At 42.2% G+C, this 16,325-nt stretch overlaps 1 protein-coding gene and 1 pseudogene across 1 annotated transcript; both read right to left on the bottom strand.

Moving 5' to 3' along the window:
* Positions 1-12,977: 12,977 nt before the first annotated feature.
* LOC147421496 (uncharacterized) lies at positions 12,978-13,673 on the bottom strand (the record flags this gene model as incomplete). Its single annotated transcript, XM_086502943.1, has 3 exons — positions 12,978-13,133; positions 13,417-13,527; positions 13,626-13,673. Coding segments are annotated over 3 exons (315 nt in total), but the record flags the coding sequence as incomplete, so codon positions are not given.
* A 15-nt stretch (positions 13,674-13,688) lies between these two features.
* LOC147421495 (uncharacterized) lies at positions 13,689-16,150 on the bottom strand (annotated as a pseudogene).
* Between the last annotated feature and the right edge of the window lie 175 nt (positions 16,151-16,325).

Here is a 16,325-nt window from a genome sequence, read left to right as displayed (position 1 = left end):
ACCTCTACTTGCTTGGAGAAGGAGAGGGAGCTCTTGCACTTTGCATAGTACACAATGAGAGTGCATGTGAGTGTGTGTGGGTGAGTATACCCCCCCAAGCAAGCCCCCTCCTTGCTAGGTCGACCCCCCCTTCTAGCTCATAATTGAAGCTCATTGGCTCTGGCCAACCCTAGCCAATCACAAGCTTGGGCCATTTCTAGCATTAGGTGTAGGCTTGGGACAAGTGTCCCCCTTTCCCTTTTGAGAGAGAGGACTTGATAAATGCAAAAACAAATAGATAATTCAAGTAATTTATCATTGGACCCCTTTGAAGCCTATCCAATAGGCTTCAAGCAACACATGAAGGTAACATGGGTAGGGGCTTGACATGTGTCCCTGTTGCCTCTTCAAGCTTGGGGCTTCCCTTGTGTGTGTGAGTGTGTGTTCTCTCTCTAATCCCTAGGAAAAGGGCTCGCCCCCCCTCTTGTAGGATTCTTTTGACTTTAGGAGCTCAAGCACCTTAATCATCAAGCATGACAAAGCACTTGAACTAGGGGGTATTCCCGCAAGCATCTCAGGCAAGCATGTCAAGACGCCTCAAGCACCTTAATCAAGCGGCAAGTCAAGCACCTCAAGCACCTTAATCAAGCACCTTAATCAAGAACCTCAAGCATGACAAGCACCTCAAGCACGACAAGCACCTCAAGCAGGACAAGCACCTCGAACTTGGGCCGGGTTCCCACCTCAAGCTCAGACCTAGCTTACCTAAGGTCAAAGGACTTTTACACACATTATTGGAGGTCTTCAATGAAGCTAACCCTAAGGTCTTATGCTCCATTGGTTAGCCTTTCTCTTTGATAGACCATCTCTCATTTGGGCCCCTTCACCGTTGGCCCCGTGTTGAGATAGATCTATAAGCCATATTTATACCTTAACACTTGTTCCCGTTTATTCTCCCACATTAAGTGATCAATTTAATATGAGAAAATCATTTGGGTTGGTTAGATATTAGATTTTATGACATCTACTATACTCAGAGGCTACGGATCCCACATCAACATAAAAGGATCTCATGTCGACATCTATCTGGGGTTGATCTAATGCAATTTCAAATCATCTACTTTAACACTATCTTACTTATGCATCGGGGTGACAAACCTATCCCTCAATTCTATGGGAGGTGGTTCTAGCAATTCTTCGGTAGTCTCTATGAATTGCTTGCACATCTCCTGACCTTTGTTTTTCTAGCTCAGGGTAAGGATGGGTCAACCATCTCTATGCTAAGGTCTATCTTTTTTGCAATCTAGCCTCATAAGTCTGTAAGATAGCTTCTGATGGCTCAAAAACGTTGTCCAACTAATACAGAACCTGCAAAACTTACACTTCTTGGTGCTTCAACTAGTTTAATGGTTTCAACTTCCCTTTGCTGCTTTGATTGCGCTCAAGTTGCTGCCAACTTAGCTTCTACAACCTTTTGCTTACGCTCTTGTCTAGCTTTCATGTACACTCAGCGTTCTTTCCATGGGTTCTCTTGAGACTAACACTAGACTTGTCAATCTTCTCACCCTCATTTTTTCCTTCTTCACTCCTCAGCTTGTCAGCACACTTCCTTGCATATGCTCTAGTTACTACCTTTATTGGGATGATTGTCTCATTCTTAGAACCTACTAGAAATGATATTGAGTTAACCATGTTTAAAGGAAACTTCCCTTTATTATCCGGATAATTAGGACAATATGGAATAAAGTGCATGATGCCATAGTCATTACAATAAACATTTACCCTCAATATGTCAGTTCTAGGGCAATCCTTCATCAAATAATCACCTTGACACTTGTAGCAAAGTCCTCTCAGCATAGAGGTGCTTGCATATGGTCCAGGAGGATAGGCTAGTCTCAGCTTAGGTCCTCCCTGTGCATTGAACATCATTGATTGTTGATCCCAATTATGTGATCCTTCAATCATAGATGCGGACATTTTAGGATCAATTCCACTCCCTAAATCCCATGTCTCTGAAGGTGGTTTCCCATCATAACATGGATAACTCGGGTGACTATATCCACTATGTTATTCATAATATGATGTTGGATCACTCATGTGACTCGTTCATTGGTGTGAGGGATTTGATATTCATGTGATCACAAGATTTTTTGTGATAATAACACATGTGAACAAGTTATTCACATGTTCTCATGTTATCGTTCACAAAATAATAGGTCACTCGCTATTTGGGAACCCCTTAAAAGCTTGGCTACACATGGAAACAAACTAGTCACATGTTCTCATGTTACCACATTCACATAGTAGCAGGTCAACGACCACCTAAAAATCTCTTAAAAGCCTCTCAAAGATAGTTTTTTTAGGCCCTTATGGAAGCTTTGTGAATATAGAATGTGATCACAATATTTTTTTTGCTATTAACAATTGTTATTTACATGTTCACATGTTTTCATTCACGTTGTTGGGCGACAATGATGCAGTCACTTCTAAGTGTTTATCTGCAGGGTGGTGCTTCCCTATATCTCTCGTGTACAGTGCATAGACTCCCGAGATCATTTTTTAGTTCAAGGTTTTATGGGGAGTACAGTGATGTTCGAGAACAATGCTACTGCTTTATCTAGGGACTGCACTATGATATGGAGCTCACCTACAACTTATTTGTTTAGTGTATAGTTTCAATGGAAGTCTTCTTTCAAGGAGTCATAATCACCAGATCAAAGACTTTTCTATGGGTGTGGGCAAACGTGGATCTTGCTATGATTAGTATGGACGATGGAACATGTGAGAAGAGTAATATAATCTTGCCATAAACTCTAAGCTTTGATGTGTAGCCCACTATCAGGAGGGGAGAAGGAGAGATATCCACCATCTCTATGCAGAGAGGAAGGAGATCCTTAGCAGGTCGTGGGCAGCATGGAAGCATGTGTAGTCCGATTTGGCAAGTTGGGCAGTGGAAGCGAAAAATATTTGAAGGGGAAGAGAAGGTGGTTAGGTTGTGATCCAAGAAGAGAAGCAATAAAAGAGCATATGAATTGTCCAATGGAAGAGAAAACAGCGCCAATTAAGTTTGGTGTCTACCTTGCATGGGGTCGAGGGTAGAAATTACAAAGGGTAGGCAAGCACTAATTTTAGGAGGAGAAAGAAAATGGTTGCCATCAAATGAGCACCAACATGGGCAGCATGGCGAATGGCAAATCCGGAGAAGAGCCACGTGGGTTGAACCCACGAGAGCAGTATGGGCAACGTGGAGACCTGCATGGACAATCTTAAAGAGGGTGGCGCAATCATTATTGAAGCCGAGGGTATGAGAAATCATTGACAAGCATGGGCAACATGAAGTGCATATGAGGTCACATGGGCAGCGTGGGTGGCAAGGGGAGCCGACGACTTATAAAGAGAACAAGGGCAGTTTAAGGGAGGGTGCATGACCTGCCGAGAGAGCTGATCTGTGAAGGTGAGCTATTGAACTCCTTAGACAAAAGGGGTGCGCCATGTGCAAGAGCTACGAGGTACAGAGAGAGAATCGGAAAGAAGGCATGGGAGTAGTACTATAGCCGAGTTGGGCTAGGGAGGAGAGTAATGGAGGAAAGGAAAAACACAGTTGATCATGAGCTATTATAAGGGAAGGCAGCCGAGTGGAGAGCATGACAAGACCTGACAGGGTGGAAGCATGGGCACACATGGGCAGCTGAAAAGCTCACCATCAGGAGCTAAGTAATAGAGAAGGTGGAGCGCCATCATCAAAAAAAGCAGGTGGGCTTGCTAAATCCAAAGAAAGAGAGTGCAATTGCATGAGTAGTCAAGCGTCAGGGTGAAGAAACAAGGCCAATTATATGGGCTACAAGTTGCCAGTAAGAGATAATGAGAATCTGAAGTGAGAGAGAACGCAAGACATAATTGCTATGCACAAATCCATCTCAATAAGAAAATAGTTTATTTTTAGCATAAGACGGAGCTTTTTTTCCTATGTTAAAGGTTCTTATTAAGATTTCTTGCATCCTAGCTTGCAATCTATTGCAAATCTCTCAAACTTACATGCATGTGGATATAATGGGTAGCCTTGCATAGAGTGCTTGTTGATGTAGAAGTGAGTTGCATCTCGACAGATTTAAGGGGAGAGAGAGGGTTTCATGTTTGAGAGTTGAAGCGAAAGAGTATTCTTAAGTGTAAAGGGATGCATCATGAGAGGTTGTAAATATAGTGAGTAGAATCCTTAGTAACCCCTTGTACATTTTTGAGCCAAGGTGACCTAAGTATAAAGGTCACTTAGGTCACATTTTGGAATACATTCATTATTATTAACTCAACTTCTGTGTCATACAAGTTGAGAGAGAGAGAGAGAGAGAGAGAGTGTGATCTTATCCTCTTTGCTATGCGCATCTCCCTCACCGTATCCACAAAGCAACCACACCACTGCGGTAGCCTCGCCGAGAGCTACACGCCCACGCCAAGCATTCACGATTTCGTGTTGTTCACAAGCAATTTTTTCTCGACCTTGTTTTGCTTGTAAGTAACACATATATTGTTTGTTTTCAGCATTCAAGTGCTTTCTGGAATGAGGACGAGATTAGCTACGCATAAATGTTCATAAACTTTGGTTTCGTGCACTTTTAGGTTATGACCTGTTGCTCTATCAAAAAAGACTAAAGCCTAATCATAGCCCTAGGTCATGACAAAAATGAATGGAATATTAAGACTATCACTAAGAATCTAGGACTAGCAAGAAATGAACCTACATTAACCTAAGGTCAAGGCCAATTACCTATGATTAGCACACATAAAGCCTAATTTTTTGATGAGTTAATTTTCACAAAAAAAGTGTTGAAACTTTAGGATGCCTAGCTTTCAACATGAAAAAACCATAGCTTAGAAGCAAAATTTCAGTTAAGCCAAGCATAGAGAATGAAGAGATGAGAAAGAGCAACATCATGGAAGGATTACACCTATTCATGCTCTTTGTGCATCCTTGAGAAAGCATCCTTTGTGTAGAGAAGTCTCTTGATCTTTTTATTTGCAAAAGAAACTTTTTGAAGCTAAGTGTAAACACAAGCTACAAAAGCCAATTATTGAAATCCAAAAGCACACAAAAAACATTAATGAAAACCTAAAGCTAGGGTCTTGCATACCCGAATTTGCCAAAGGGAAAAAACCCAAGGAAAAAAAATGCCTTTGGTTATGCACATGATGCTCTAAAGTAGCAAATTTATGCATACATAACAACAATGAGCGATAAAATATGCTTCTACAAAAAGAAAATTTTGCAATTGGTACAACCTCTCATAATGGTTCAAAAGTCGATTAATTTCTAGCTCAATGAAATATGGAGTTTAAAAACAAGCCAAGAGCCGAAAATAATGCAACTTTTGAATGAAATGAAGTGGCTCTTGATAGCCAAATTTTACAATTTGATGCTCTTCAAAAAGTTGTCTAACAACTAGCTCACATGAAATTTTACATTTTCTTAGTGCAATCTATGAGCTAGAGATGACTTCAACTTGATGAAATGAAAATGAATGGCTCTTAATAGACAAATTTGTACTTTAAAAGCTCAAAAAGTTGGCTAAACACTAGCTTAAATGAAAAATTTTGCATTTTTAGACCAAGCTATGAGCTAGCATTACAACTTTAATCCAAACATTTGGTATGGCTTAGCCAAATTTTGCAATAGATTGCAATGATGACCCCTTCTTGGATCATTTGGAAGTACACACCTGCCCACATCACTTCAAAACAACTCAAATGTTAGTGCTTTTAAGCATTTGTAAATTCAATACAAGCACTAAAAATATGCTCAATCAATCACAACCCCCAATGCTCTCTGTTGGCCATTTAAAACAAGCTCAATTTTAATGCTTTTCAATGATTTTTCATTCAATTTAAGCAATAAATAAGCCCAAAATCATCACAAATCCTGCATCTTTTCAACAGTCTCATGGCCATTCAAAAAAGATCGATTTTGGTACTATCAACGTTTTCTGCATTTAAATCAAGCACTAACATGCAACAAGAAATACCAAGGTCAAGTTTTGATGCACGCTATTGCACATTGCACTACCACAATCAAAACTTACATGAAAAATATGTCCTTTAGTGCAATGAAATGCCAATTAAACCAAGCACTGAACCATGCATAAGCCAAAAATTTGGTGCAATGCGAGTTCATTTATACATGGAGATGATCATGGAATCATAACTCTCATTTAGCAATTATGCCACGCATATCATAAGAGATAAAATTCATAAGATGAAGTATATGTATAATCATCATAATTGGTAATTGGTAATTGATGGACTGAGTTGGCAGTTCTTCCACAGGGCAGAACTTAACATATCTTTTAAGTCTTAGGGCTGCCTTTCGCACAGATTCCCCATCTTTCTGTTTGAATTTATGGATTTGTGAGACCGTATTATGAGCTATTCCCCTTTGTGAGAAGTCCTCGATAAACTCGTCAAACACTTCCTCTATAGACTCAAAGTCTCTACGCTCCACAGAGTCAAACCAAGTAGCTGCATCATCCTCTAAGGTTAGTCCAAACCCTGCAAATTGGGTAGGGAAGTCTAGCACCTCTTCCGCTCTAATTACACGCACAAAGGCTGCTACATGATCTCTTGGATCTCCGTTTCATGTGTATTTCTTGTTTACCCATTTTTGCACTTGAGAAGGTCTAATTCTACCATGGTCTACAAATCTCATCATTGGATCTCCTCGTCCCAATCTATATACCTCCTCCGGACTTCTGTAGTAAGCTGGTTCCTCTCCCAATGGTGCTCCTAAGCCGTAATTTCTAACAGTTCTTGCAAGAGATGATTCATCTCTTCGAACTTGTTCTATGGGTGGTCTTCCAGGCTCTATTGACCCTTGAGTCTTTGGTTTACTCTCTCCTTGATACCTTGAATAGAGTGGTGGTTCTTGTAAATCCCTTAGCCCTCGTGTAGCTTGATAACCATCTTGGTTTCAGTCTTGTTCCAATGTTGCACTCTGTCGAAGCCATGCTTGCAATGATGGCTGAGTAGCTGGTTGGTTTTGGTTGTTGAATGTCTGCGGTTGGGTGGAATGTGAGGTCGCGTCATACTCCTCTGAGAAGGGATTTGTCGACTTTCTAGGGGTGTAGGTGGCTCTTGGCACTTCATCGGGGGCATATGTTGATGCTCCTGGAACTGTTGCCTTTTCTACCTTCTCTGGGAGAATACGTTGGTATTCTCGCCCGTACCTATCAACAAAAACTATATCCTTCCCCATAGCAGTTTCATAAGAGAATAAGTAAAGAACCTTATCTTTGCTTAACTCGTTTGGATAGGGTTCTTTGCAGCGAAAGTAAGAGACTATTTCCTCACTCTCATGCTTGTATATTCCCACGTTCTCATTATAAGTTGAAACCCTGGTTGTTTTCTTATCATACATAAAAATTGCTCCAGGTCGATCAATGTTTGGAGGCGGTTCTTGAGTTTCTGAAACCATTTTCCATTTTGCCACGTTATCTCCATATCTATTGTAATCCTCAGGGTTACTAACTATCAGATAGTGGTTCCCCTTTTCATCTCGGAATCTATCTCCATCATCATAGCCTTGAATTACCTCCAGTCTCTGAGCAGGCCTTTCTTCAATACAAATACACTTGCATCCTCGATAGTCAGAATAGACCAGGGCTCCCCTCGAGTTTGTTCCTTCTAAGAAGATTACAGTGAACTTGGAATCATTCAAAGGATTTACGGAGGTGCTTCCTCCTAGCATTGGTCCGTCATAGGTGAACCCTCCTGGCTGTTGACTTCCCATCATGAAGAAAGATTTGTCTGACGAAGTGTCAGTATCACTACCCTCCTTAATAATCGGTGCTAGTGGATCTAGCCTTGCCTGAGTTACACTCTCCTCGGTGGACACTAAGCTACCTTGGTCACCTACCACCTTTTGGTCTCTAAAAATGTATTTTCCTGATCTTAAATTCATCAAAATTATCAATGCAACTTATTCCAAATCCAACCACTTACCTGGCAAAGGATCAATGTCCACACAACTTCCTGCTTTGCTGCTGAATCTACCTGTACACATGCGTTTAATTTTGGCAATCGAATCAAAGCATTTAACTGCTAGAGGTGATCTTAGTAATGATTGGTATAACTGGAGAGTTAACCTCAACCACTACTGTATTTTATACAATGCTGATGTTCTGGATTAGGTCTCATAATCTGGAACTGTACTTCCATCGGATGTTGGTCAATTTACGCGAAAAAGTCTGAATTCCGTCTTTGCTCCATCAAATGGCCAAACAAGGTCCAAATTCACTTCTGAAAGAAGTTCTGAAACCCTTAAGACAAATGGAACCTCACTGTATAAGTTCTGTCAAATTTTCCCTTCACTAAGCCCCAGTAGACATCCTACGCGTAGGATGTCTTTTGCTTTGTTTTGCCTGGATTCTTGCACTATGAATACCCCTTGATGTACTGAGTCCACAACTGTTTTTATTTTTTGATTTGGACACCTATAAGCTGGTCAATGGATCAGAAATCTGTTCCGACAGCCTGCTGCTGGTATTGTTCAGTCTAATCAACTCCAATTTGGACCAAAATTGACTAGGAGGCTTGTCTCAGGCTACACAACACCCTGCTAGGCTTACTGTCAGTATTTGGCTTCAATTTCTTGCTTTAGACATCCTACGCGTAGGATGTCTTTTTGCCCAGAGTGGCTTCAAATGCAAAGCATAGACTCCTCTTGAGGTGCTGATCACTTTGGTGTGCTCAAAATTAGGTTTGGAGTGCAAAATCATATAGATGACATCCTACGCGTAGGATGTCTTTTTGGTCTGTTTGATCCCAGACTTGACCCACAACTTCCCCCTAATGTGAGCAACCCAGTGGTTAGATTTTGGTTTGGATTTCAAAAAGTCCCCAATTTTAGCTGTTCTAGCCTTTTTCAGTCAAAAGTGCTAAAGTCTGCTTAGATCCCAATTTTCTCACCCAAATGAGATGAAACCTCTCTCAGACACTCAATATATCATGCAGATCATGCTCATGCAGTCATCCTATGGTTTTGGTCTTAAATTAATGTCTTGGCACAATTTAGGTAGGATGTCTGGAAATTTCAGTCTATCTGGCCTTATCCTGTCAAGATATGGTCAAATTTCCACTTTCCAAGTGAAAATAGGGTAAAACCCACCTTCTGAACACACTGGTCAACTGAAAATTCCAAAATTCCCTCCAGATTAGCATGTAGACATCCTACACGTAGGATGTCTCCTGGCTTAAAATTATTTTTTTTGCTGATAGAATTGCTCCTGATGCTCTGCAGCTCTATCAGAAACACTCACAACAACTTTTGGACTTCACTTCAACTTTCAAACACACTTTTGTGTCTTTTACAACCTAGTGATGAATCTAACAAGCTCTCCTTTCACCGCTTCTACCACTCCAACTTCTACTCTCTACTCAACTAATACCTAAAACTATCTCGTTCTACCTAAATCTACCTAAGTCGAAGGATCTAGGCCAGACACACGCTCCCTAGACTCCCTCTAAGACCTAAAGAGTCCTCCACCCTCTGATCCTATCTAAATGTAAAACGAGACACTTGGCAAGAAAAAAAATACCTATCATCAAGGACCAGTCTCCGTCACCTACCTAAGGTTTTCGTCCCCGGCAGGGGCGCCAATGTTGGACGGATACGCCGCGGTGAACGTTAGCACAGCGAGAACTCACCTAACAAGATTTGTCAGTTAAGGACGAAGCTCAATCCGCAGGCGCGTGGAAGCAAGCATAGGATGTCAACCTACACTCGACCGACTCCTAACTAATTCCTACAGAGGTCTCAACCCAATGTCTAAGTCACAGCCTTCAAGAGTGCATAAGATGAGACTTCCTGCAACGCTTTCTAGAGCCGAATACCCATCAAACAGTCTCAAAACACCACAGAACTTGAAGGAGACCCTACTAACACCAATACGTCGCTCTCCCTAAAGTGTATGAACCAAAACCCCAACCCTAAACACCCGGTGCAAAATCGCGTAGGATGTCTGGCCGAAATTTGCAGGTCTTCGTTTCCGAAATCTAAAGTGCCTAATGTGTAGTTCTACTCAATGCGAATGCGTGGATATTCTGTAATGCAAAATCGGACAACGTATGCTCATCGAATCACTAGATGAAGCTCCTAGATGGAGCTCGCAAAACCAGACCGTACACGCGCAATGTAGGTATTGGCGCGTAGCTCTCATCAGGGGAAACATGCTGCACTTCTCCGCACTCAATTCCGATCACCGGTGCACGCGTAGCGTCAAGATGAAGCTCTCACTCTCTCTCATACACAATACGCTCACTCACAGACTTCAAACTCCCTTTTAAAATTGTTGGAGGCTCGCCATAGCATAGGCAATCTCCCACAAATCTATCAATCCGGAGAGAGAGAGAGAGCATGACCCGGCTAGGGCTTGGAGGCATCACACAAAGAATGTGTGAGAGCGTCATCGGATGCAAAGATTGAGAGGATTCAAAAGTGTGCATCCTCCAATGCAAATAGAAATCATCCCAAATCAACTAATGCTAATCACACATCAAGCATCAATTTCAAGCAATCATCTACACACATCAAGCAACGAAGTGAAACACACTAATCTTGGAATCTCTCAAGCACAACTCTAATTACATGCATTGACGATTAAGCACACAAGATCGCATTCAAGTTGGCCACCCCAACCATGCCAATCATGGTGTCCAAATCAAGTCACACATAATCAAATTAAGCTCAAGGCTTCTTAAACCTACACACACACAAGCACACCATTAGAGGACAACTCTAATCCCTCAATCACGAGTACGCCCACTCTGCTTAATCGAGAGAGTTAGATAAGGACTCCACTAATCGGAGTAGCTTAGCATAAGTAAGAGTTAGATTAGAGAAGATCAACACTTCAAAACAATCAAGGAAAGTAGATAAACATGATTGACAACATAATGAAGACTAGATTAATTAAGAGAGGATTACACTAATTACATGTGATTAGCACTAGCCTTCTAAGCATGGGCATTAAGCTCAAAGGCTAGGCCATCAAGAGCTACTCTAGAGAGAGAGTTCTCAAAAGGACCACTCAAGAATGGACCTCTCATTAAACATAGGGCTCTTTTATAGCTTTGGACTTCAACCCCTTCAACTATGGGATAAAGTGAGCTCTCTAGCCTAGACTCATACAACTTTGGAACTCCTAAATGAGTCCAAGCCCTATACAATGAAAAGTAAATATTGTGCACTATGGCACATCCACAGCTTGGTGCATAATTGGTGTAGCCGTTAGCCGCTGCTAACAAAAATGACAAAAGGTTTTTTCATTAAGGTCAAAAAGTGGTATAATTATCGTACAATTCTCAAACCCTAAAGTTCCAAATTAACCATCTACTCAATCTAAATGTCAAAACTGGGATACAATCTGGAAACTTATGTAAGCCCCAATATTTACAAGGTGAAATGTCGGGTTTTTCTCAATAAATGAATAATTACAGAAAATAATAATCTGTCGAGCCGTCATTTTCTGTAGGGTGTGTCCAGCTTCTAACAGTTCACCACTTGTCCAAAAAGCTAGATCCATTGAAACATGCAAATAAGGAAGGGCCATCGTTTGTCCAAGTTAGGATCCATTGAAACATGGAGAGAAGCAAGCTCCACCTTTTGTCAAAGTCCGCTTCCCCCCCCCCCCCCAATGATATTTTTTACATGGGGGGGGTTTATTTCAAGGTCCACCACTTGTGCAACCTATTATCCCTAGTAGCATGAGTGGTTTGGTCTCAAGGTTGTCCACTTGTCCACTCTATGTCATTATATTAGGAAGAATTGGGTATTAAGGTCCACCACTTGTCCAACCTATAAGGTTATATCTTAAATGGTATTCTTTCTCACAACTTGAAATACCCATGATATGTTTTAAATGGGAATTTCATTCCGAGGCCCACCACTTGTCCAAGCTAGGTCTATTGAACCATAGAGGGAAGCAAAGGTCCACCACTTGTCCAAGCTAAGCTCTATTGAAACATGGAGAGAATGAAGCTCCATTGTTTCTCCAAGATAGTCTCCAAGATAGAAACAAGCTCCACCATTTTTCCAAGCTTCGCTCCCTTGCAACACACTAAACCCATGATATTTTGTACATGGGGGGGTTTATTTCAAGGTCTACCAGTTGTGCAACCTATTATCCCTAATATCATGAGTGGTTTGATCTCAAGATTCACCACTTATCCACTCAATGTCATTATATTAAGAAGAATTGGGTGTTCAGGTCCACCACTTGTCCAACCTATAAGGTTATATCTTAAATGGCATTCTTTCTCACCACTTGAATACCCATGATATGTTTTACATGAGGGTTTTGTTCCAAGGTCCACCACTTGTCCACGCTAACTCTATTGAAACATACAGAGAAGCAAAGGTCCACCACTTGTCCAAGATAGGATCCATTGAAACATGGAGAGAAGGAAGCTCCACCCACTACAAGACAAATGTTCTTTTTCAGCGGTTTTATCGGCGTTTCTACGTGTAAAAAAATTTGAGGGAAAAATGACGTCCGGCCGCTGGTATCGGTGCCGAAACGAGTCACGCCGATACTTGCGGCGCAACTTATATGTTATGTATGCCGATACTTTTCATGTTTACACAGTCGAAAGTATCATCATTGCTTATGTGTACGCCGATAATACCGGCATAACACATTGTATTAAAATGCCGATAGTTTTGACTCTGCATACTGTTACGCCGAAACTACCGGCACTGGTCTGGTAAAAACAAAAAAAAACAGAATGCTGGTTTACAGGAGTACTGATTGTGCTCCTGCACTCTTATCACTAATGCCACTTTTATTTTCACAAATTCAATACGATAGTTGCAAAATGACGTACGCAACTTTAAATGAATCACAACATTGCGTCAAACAAAACACCATACAATGAAATTTGGTGTATAATTGGATACAAGTTTTCAAATTCCAAAAGTTTGTAACTAAATGTCTTTTTGGAAGGCCTACTCCTAATTAACTGCTATCTTCCTCATCCTCGTACTGTTCTTCATCCATGTCCTCATCTTCATCACTTTCCAGCTCCTCTTCATCGACCACATAGTCTTCATCGTCCTTGTCGGAGCTCTCATACTCTTCGTCGACACCAGTTTGTGTTGCCAAGGGCGGACCCTGCATACACCGGTCGTAGCTAACATAAATTTTCATCCTCAAATCAATCACTCTAAAACTTGATAAAAATGTTTATTACATTTGCAATCCATTTTGTCAAGCATTGACGTTGTGATGTAGATATTGCATTACAAACTTCTGCAACTGAATAACCGACTTTTTCTAGATCTACAACAATCCAATATAGTTCCTACAATAATTTTAAGTAACGTTTAGAATGATAACCATGCAAGTGCATTATAAGTAAGAAAAGATGAATCCTTACCACATGTACTTTTTCGACCATTTTAAGGGGAGTTCTTTGTTCACGCAATTGATTCATGTATTTGGTAAACCCAAGTTTGCTGCCTTCTTCACACTCAGCTTGAGAAGGCATGCCCCCCACTGCCTCTTTCTACAAAACAAATTTGAAGTGATCCAAACAGGCAATACAATGCATAATACACTTAGAGATGACAATTTAACAATTGCTCAAGTGTAAAGAATACTTACAAAAAGTGCCTTGAAACTTGCCAAGCCACCAAATCCCAGTTTAGCGGTATATGTTTGCGTCGCTCACGCATCTAATTGCTGTCTGAACTTATTGGGGTTTCTTCTAAACTCTTGATTGGCAGTCACCCAATCTTTGGTTGACACCCATGCAGGTTTTGCCAATCCATCCCTCACGGCCGTTTGGAGTTGATTTTTCCACGTGCATTGGATCTTGCTCATCTTTTCAAATGCCACTTTCTTAGTAAACCTTTTATGTGGGGGCATTGGAAACCTATTCATTTCAAGCAGAGACATTTGGGATTGGACCTCTTTTCAACTAACCAAAATTCTAAATGATCTTTTCTGTTGAAAATAAAGGGAAACTTACTTATTGTGTATGAAGTTCACAACTGCTCTTTTACATTTTATGTCAACTTTGCACCAATCTTGTAGTATGTCGGTGCCGATTTGGACTCCAAGGTATCTTTTCAAGCGATTCAACACCAATTTTCCGCGCTCATCGGCTAAGATCCAACCGTCCTCATCAAGGTCACAATAGTTTTTGCCAAAATTAAACCATACAAAAGGAAAATATATCAACGTCGCTTTAGTGTACCACTTATAGATGTGCGTCAAGCGGTCCACAAACCATTTGGCATGCTAGAAAGCTCACATAGCTTGCCAAAAAGCTCTATGGCAAGCTGCACGGGTGTATGGCTTGCGGGCATGACCATAAGAGGTCCGCGAGTGTTTTTTCCAAAGGGAAAAATGCTCGCGGACCTTATGGTCATGCATCCGCGAGCCGATTTGCATGCCGGCAAGCCATAGAGCTTGCCGGCAAGCTCACATAGCTTGCTGACAAGCTCTATGGCAAACCGCGCGGGTGTATGGCTTGCAGACATGACCATAAGAGCTTCGAGAGCATTTTTTCCAAAGGAAAAAATGCTCATGGACCTTATGGTCATGCATCCGTGATCCGTTTGGCATACCGGCAAGCTCTATGGCAAGCTGCATGGGTTGGGTATTGGCTTGCGGGCATGACCATAAGAGGTTAGCGAGCGTTTTTTTGAAAGGAAAAAACTCTCACGGACCTTATGGTCATGCATTCGCAAGCCATTTGGCATGCCGGCAAGCTCACATAGCTTGTCGGCAAGCTCTATGGCAAGCCACACGGGTGTATGGCTTGCGGGCATGCATCAAGAGGTCCGCGATCATTTTTTCCAAAGGGAAAAACGCTTGCAGACCTTATGGTCATGCACCCATGAGCCGTTTGGCATGTCGACAAGCCATAGAGCTTCTCGGCAAGCTCACAAAGCTTGCTGGCAAGCTCTATGGCAATCCGTGTGGGTGTATGGCTTGCGGGCATGACCATAAGAGGTCCGCGAGCGTTTTTTCCAAAGGGAAAAATGCTTGCGGACCTTATGGTCATGCATCTGCGAGCTGTTTGGCATGCCGGCAAGCCATAGAGCTTGCCGGCAAACTCTATGGCAAGCTGCACGGGTGTATGGCTTGCAGGCATGCATCAAGAGGTCCGCGAGCGTTTTTTCCAAAGGGAAAACCGCTCTGCCCTCCACTGTTTGTACTCAGCTCACAAAACATCTAAGGGGAGCGCCTCAGGTTGCTCCTTGTAGCTCTTTGAGAAAGATCCAGACCGCTTGAAATGTGCGGATCGATCCGAACGCCCGGACGATGGCGGTGGTGAGAGGTGACTGCCAACCAAAAAAAATTACAAGAAAGTGAATGAGTACTTTTTTATGGTCTCATTTCTTGCAACGCACACTCATAGAGAGAGAGAGAGAGAGAGAGAGAGAGAGAGAGAGAGAGAGAGAGAGAGAGAGAGAGAGAGAGAGAGAGAGAGAGAGAGAGAGATACCTCAACATTGGCAGTCGTTTGTCATCTTGCGCTCGAGGAGGACCGGCGGTTGAGCGGTTTGCAAAGAGGAGGAGAGCCAATCTAGCATGTAAACACATTCTTGTCAGAAATAGATAGATAGATAGAGAGAGAGAGACACAGAGAGAGAGAGAGAGAGAAAGAGAGAGAGAGAGAGAGAGTGGGAGCTAAACGAGAGAGACATAGAGAGAGAGAGGGGGGGGGGGGACGGGGGGGGAGAGAGAGAAAACAAGAGAGCATACCTTAGATTTCAGATCGTGATTGATACGAGGGCGACGACGGCGCACTTAGGGACACGTAGAGGTAGTCAGCGAGTGGAGAAGGAGGGAGAAGGGGGAGTGCAGGTGAGGGGGAGGTGCAGGTCAAGACAAGGGCACGAGAGTGAACAGAGAGCCAAGTTTCAAAACTTGGCTCTCTGTTCTGAACCCGCGGGGTATTTTCCCCCAGTGTCGAAAATTTCGGCTGTGTAAACGCCGCAATTTCCGGTGCTACATCATGTTTTGTGATTGAAATTGTCACTCTGCATCCGCCGATATTTACGACACTGGTTTTTATTTTTAATTTTTTTTCCAGGTGTTTTGGGAGCTAGGAAGGCTTAACTACACTCCTGTGGATGGAGGAAGGAAACAAGAATCAACCTAATGACATTTTGGCATGTCCGTGCATGCGGTGCAAGCACCTTACGAGGCGTAGACGACGTATTGTGGAAAAGCATGTGAGAAAGTATGGGCAATTTGATATTGCGCCTCACCACAAATGGATGGTGCAGCGTCTCGTAGGAGAGGAGGTGAGTGGAGGCCGCTAAGATGCTATCTTATTGCGCATCAATTT

Source organism: Adiantum capillus-veneris, chromosome 27, assembly GCF_014529385.1.
Source record: "Adiantum capillus-veneris isolate H3 chromosome 27, ASM1452938v2, whole genome shotgun sequence".
NCBI lineage: Eukaryota > Viridiplantae > Streptophyta > Polypodiopsida > Polypodiales > Pteridaceae > Adiantum > Adiantum capillus-veneris.
Note: the sequence above shows the minus strand (reverse complement) of the source record. Positions and strands in the feature narration are given on the sequence as shown.